The following is a 6,000-nucleotide window of genomic DNA, read 5'->3' on the forward strand; positions in this document are numbered from 1 at the left end:
GGGAGAAAAACCTAAGCTGCATTCAGACATCCTTAGTGCTGCTGAGGAGGCAGGAGAGGCTCCCACCACCACCACTGTACTGGCAGCCATCAGCCTGGCTTGTGGCTGAGCAGAGCTCCCCCATGTGGGAGCTCACTGACCACCAGAGGGCAGCTCCTGCATTGAGCGTCTGCCCCCTGGTGGTCAGTGTGTTTCATAGTGACCAGTCATTCCCAGTCTTTCTGCTGTTTGGGTCAGTTTGCATATTACCCTTTTACTATGTAGGATAGAGGCCTAGTGCACAGGTGGGGGCTGGCTGGTTTGCCCTGAAGGGTGTCCCGGATCAGGGTGGGGGTCCAACTTGGATGCCTGGCCAGCCTGGGTGAGGGACTGATGGCTGTTTGCAGCTGGTCACAACCTCTTCAGGGTGGGGGTCCCCACTGGGGTGCCTGGCCAGCCTGGATGAGGGGCTGATGGCTGTTTTCAGGCTGGCCACACCCCCTTTAGGGTGGGGGTCCCCACTGGGGTGCCTGGCCACTCTGGATGAGGGGCTGAGGGTTTTCAGGCTGGCCAAGACCGCAGGTGACTGAAGCTCCCAGCCTCTCCTTTTTTTTTTCTTCTTCTTTTTTTTTTTATTCTGGGATTTATTTACCTTCTATAATTGAAACTTGGTTGCCGCTTCATCTCGGAGGCCACGGCCTGCTGAAAGTAGGTATCTGGGTTTGTTTAGCTTCTATAATTGCAACTTTGTTGCTTTTGGAGCTCAGAGCCTGGCTGCGGCAGGCGGGGAACCTTGGCTTCCTCCATCACTGGAGCAAGCAGGCCTCCTGTTCGCTTCAGCTGCATGGCTGCCAGCCACCATCTTTGTTGGCGGTTAATTTGCATATATTACTGATTAGCCAATGGGAAGTGTAGTGGAGGTATGGTTAATTTCAATCTTTGTCTCTTATTAGATAGGATATTATTGGTCCTTGAAAATAAAAAGTGAATACACACACATGGTATGTATGTACATACACACAATTTTTTCTTCTTAATCATTCTTTATTAATATTTCCAGTTCTTCAGATCACCTGAATAGTCATCTTCTCTTTATAATCTTCTTTATAAGTGAGCAATATAAATGCTCATAAAAATAATTCAGATACTTTGGATACTTTGGACCCCAAGTATTTCAAGAGTGAAAAACTACTGTGAACACCTTAATATCAAATTTCTGAATCCATTTCTGAATGAATAAAGTAGCTTCCTATGGTGAATTTTCCAGGGAAAAATATTTTGACATCTAACTGCAAGAGTGAAGGAATAAACAAACTCAGAAATAAAAGAACATGTAGGTTAATTAATAGCTTTTGAAAATAAATGGCTTCTATTGAATAAATATTAAATTAGGAAGAGATAGTAGGATGTAGTCAGTCCACCAATGTACTGATTATTTTTATAGACAATTAGTTAGTAATATTACTTATTTTGACATTTGAAATGTTTAATACCTAATTCTAGAAACACTGAAAAAATAACTCATCATACCAGGAATAGAAAAATCATCAAGGAGAAACAAATATTAGGCCCCGTGGGTCAAAAAAATGTATTATTTAGGCACTTTGGGCCATGAGTCTTTTTTGTTTTTCATCCAGTTTATTCTTGACTGGATTTCACAGTCTTTTTCTGTTTCAATTTAATCTGTATTTTATTTTAATTTATATTTTAATTTTTTAAATTAAATCTTTATTATTGAAAATATTACATATGTCCCCTTTCTCCCCCATTGATCTCTTCTAGCCTGCCCTGGCCCCTGCCCCAGGACTTCATGACCCTATTGTCTGTGTCCATGTGTATTTTAATTGAAAGCTCATAGTACTTGTATGAGTACTATGCTATTGCTATTTAACAGACAGGTTTAACATCATCACTGTCATCATTATAGCAGAAACTTCCTTTGCTGGTCTTTACCTTCTAGATCTCAAACTATCAACTCTCAGGAGGCCTAGTGAGAAGGGGGAGGAAGCACTATACTGAGAAGAGGGTGACCTTGATTGGTGACAGAGCTGTGAAGAGAAGGCCTATTTGGTTCCTCTATCAGGACAGCAGAAGGGAGGGAGGAGTTGGAAAGAGGCAGGCTTCACTCACCTCCTGTGTTTTTGTTCTGAGCAAAATGTTGGTGTAGAGGCAACCAGCCCCCTCCATGCCCAAACACACACACTGAAACCTCCAGGGCTTTAGTAAAAGTGCTGGCTTGATGAAAACTGGGAGGAGGTGGGTAAGAAACCTAAGGAATGATTAACAGAGAGAGGGAGTGGTCACTGAAATTGTCAGAAGATGCTAGTAACACATACAGCTGTGCGACTTTGGAATGAAAGTTTTTCCCTTGTTTTGGTAGGTGGTCTGGTCATCCTGACTATCCATTCCATGATGAATACTGACTTCAGAGAGCTCCTGCACTTATTTTTCCCTGCATGTGTACCATGACCTTTGGCTGGGTGCTTCCCCCACACGTGGAAGTGAAAAGGGTTTTACTATCCTCAGATGAAGTGGTGATGGGCTTAACTTCTGTATAAGAGAAGTGACTTTGACTTAGCTATGTTGAAGAAAAAAAATGTTTAAATCTGTTGAAATAATAGTTTGGAATTAAATAATTAAATTGTCAGCAAAGCCATAATGATGTGGTGGGTGTGGGTTTCCATCACTTTTTATTCATTTTACCCAGCTTTCGGGATGGATAACTGCTAGTTTTCTCTTGCACGCTGTAAAGGGAACAAGCTTCAACGTAACTGGTGATCACACTCACTGCCTATCACTCCTGCCCCCATGTATCATACAGCCAGCATTATGCAAAATGGCTTGAGACTATCCACATACACAAATAAAACCCTGTACTGTAAGACGGTCCAAAGGTAACTATTTTAAAAGAAGGCTTTTAATAACATACTGAAAAAAGCTTTATAAAATGTTTAAAGTATTACTGGGATAACTGTGTCAATTTCAATGAAGCAAGTTCCAAAGATCACTGGTAATTTTACTCGAAGGTTTTCAAAGTGAATAAGAAGATTATTAGAATTCTGCAAGAGAAATATATCTATTTTCAATTCACTAAAGCAATATATTTTATTCATTTATATTGGGTCACTTTCACAGAGCAAGAGAGATCTTTAAAAAGTATTTTTCCACCAAATTCTTTTAAAAAAATAAAAAGTATTTGTCCAAACCAATTGCTTATAATCTTCAATGACCTGAAAACATACACTTCTGAGAAATTATCACTTTAAAAACATTTGACCTGTACTCATTATTTGCACTGATTCTAGTATTAATATTTATAATGCTGTGCTCTGGAAAATGTATTGTTCACAAATATTAATAAACTATGGTAACTTACTCCACCACATGGATCTCCATTTTGTTGTGGGGGTAGTGGGCTGGTCATCTGAATTCAATTCAATTTAAAAAAAAGTGATCAAGTTCCTATTACACATTTAGCACTGGGAAGAGAGGGAAGAAAAAGGAGAACAGAAATGAAAATGAAAGAACAGAAACTTGAGTCCTGATCTCAGTTGTCAAATCACAACAAAGAATGGTACATCACTGGTATATCCAAACAAGGGAATATTAATTAGCCATAAGGAAAAAATAAAGTACTGGTTCATGCTACGACATGGACCAAACTTAAAAGCATTATGCTTATCCAAGCCAGCATGGCTCAGGGGTTGAGCGTAACCTATGAACCAGGAGGTCACGGTTCCATTCCTAGTCAGGGCCAATGCCCAGGATGCAGGCTCCATCTCCAGTGGGGGTCATCCAGGAGGCAGCCAATCAATGATTCTCTCTCATCATTAATGTTTTTATCTCTCTCCCTATCCCCTTCTCTGTGAAATCAACAAAAATATATTTTTTAAAAACATGATGCTTAGAGGCTACCCCAAAAGACCATATAGTATATGATTCCATTTATATGAAACGTCCAGAATAGCAAATCCCCAAAAACAGAAAGTACATTGGTGGTTGCCTAGGGTTGGGAGATCTGGAAAAATGGGAAGTGACTGTTAATGGAGTTTCTTTTGGGATGATTAAAACTACTGATACTTCTACCAGGATGAGAAGGGAGGCTAAATTACCTAAAATTCCCTCAAATGATTTGTCTGCTGAGACCAGGGCCCCGAATTAAATCTAGTGATTCTAGTCTTGTTTTAAGCAACAGAACTCAATTGGCAAAAAAAAAAAAAAAAAAATTGCATTTGGGGCCCCAATATATAAGAGAAATATCAATTAACACAATTTAATTTACAAATTCAAATTTTTAACATTTACTTACTACAAAATCAATTATAGGACAATGAAGCTGTTTTAATGAACCCCCAAATTAAAAATACTAAATACGCCGAAACCGGTTTGGCTCAGTGGATAGAGCGTTGGCCTGCGGACTGAAAGGTCCCAGGTTCGATTCCGGTCAAGGGCATGTACCTGGGTTGCGGGCACATCCCCAGTAGGAGATGTGCAGGAGGCAGCTGATCGATGTTTCTCTCTCATCGATGTTTCTAACTCTCTATCTCTCTCCCTTCCTCTCTGTAAAAAATCAATAAAATATGTTTAAAAAAAGATACTAAATACAGTATGAGGCAAAAGTACATTTACAGTTGTTTGTATGAAAAATAATACAATGATTAATAAATAAAAATACAAGAATAAACTCTGTTCTGTGCACTCATAACTATAAACCTGTTTTGCCCAATCCTGTATTATAGAAATCTCTAGATTGGATTTATTTTTAATTGCACAGAATTAAAACTCCTGACACAATACAGGAATAGGTGCAATGAGTAACAATTATTTTTCTTTTATTTTTAACAGCTTATTTATTTTTTGTGAATATTTACTCAGCACTGTTAAAAATTACAGCAAAATAACATATACCATAATTCTGAATGCCAAAATCATTAGTATGAAATCTGTCAACAGAAAAATAAAAAAAAGCAAAACAACCTCACAAACAACCCTAAAAAAAACCCAATATACTCAACAATCAAGCAAACAAAAACAAAACAATACAGAGAGAAAAGAAAAAAAATTGGACAGTGAAGAAAGATAAGGGAGAGGTGTATAAGGATTTAGAGCGGGGATTGAAAATAGGATATATAAGTAGGGTGAAATTTTGACAGGGGGTAAAAAGAAGGAATAGAGATAATCTAATGCAGGAATAGGGTAAGAGAAACAGGACAACAAAAGGGGGAAAGTGAGGAAGAGGGTTTTAGTATACAGGTAAAATTGAGGTAGAGAAAAATCATGTTAAAGGAACAATGAAAATAGAATGGAGAACACTAATCCCAAAATAAAATAAAGAGAAAATAAAATGACACTTTAAAAAATGGTAGCAGTAATAATACTGGTTAAAAATAAAAATGTAGTAATTAAAAGAGTAAAATCAGGTGATGAAAAAAGAAAAAAAATTGGTTTCTTAATTAAAAGGTGAAAAAAGAATAAAATAAATAAATAAAAATGTAAAGTCGTGAAGGTCCTTTGGTTCTTCTACTCTTCAGTCTGGCACGCCTTAGTATGTAAGGCGTGTATGTATGCTATGTATTCAGGAGAGTGTTGAATTTCCCTGTTATACACTGTTCCTGTTTTGTAAACCACAGTCCTGATTTTAAAGCACGCAGTATGTTTCCCAGACTGCCTTAATTTGTGTTTACATAAGAGTCAGTTTGTGGCTCAGCTTCTGGGTGGCAGTGTTTCTGGATTGACCTCTGAGGCTATAAGACCTCTCTATCCAGCAGTTGGGTTTATTTTCCCTATCGCACTTAAAACTGGTTTGGGAGAGTCGACTGTCCTAGAGACTGTTCTTTAGTCGTTACTCCCGCTCTGTTTCCCAGGTTCCACAAAAACAACTTGCCCCTTCAGTCTCTGCGAATGACTCTGACTGGGCAATCCCATGTACTGGGTTTAATAATAAAAGATTTAATGGGGAGAGAACAAGGGCCTGAGAGGTTGCACGAATTCACAACCCCCCACCTTTCAGCTCTGCGCAGT

At 38.5% G+C, this 6,000-nt stretch overlaps 1 protein-coding gene across 1 annotated transcript in view; it reads left to right on the forward strand.

Annotated features, from left to right (window-relative positions):
* The window catches only part of LOC308526866 (aldo-keto reductase family 1 member D1-like), a gene marked incomplete at both ends in the record, with an annotated part of 50,662 nt that extends 48,260 nt beyond the window's left edge, over nt 1–2,402 (forward strand). The window contains one exon of the mRNA XM_081102117.1: nt 2,360–2,402. Within this exon, the coding sequence (XP_080958243.1) occupies nt 2,360–2,402 (43 nt within the window). The remainder of the gene's footprint in view (nt 1–2,359) is intronic.
* Nucleotides 2,403–6,000: the final 3,598 nt, after the last annotated feature.

This window comes from Myotis nattereri (genome assembly GCF_964212035.1).
Source record: "Myotis nattereri genome assembly, chromosome: 11".
Lineage (NCBI taxonomy): Eukaryota > Metazoa > Chordata > Mammalia > Chiroptera > Vespertilionidae > Myotis > Myotis nattereri.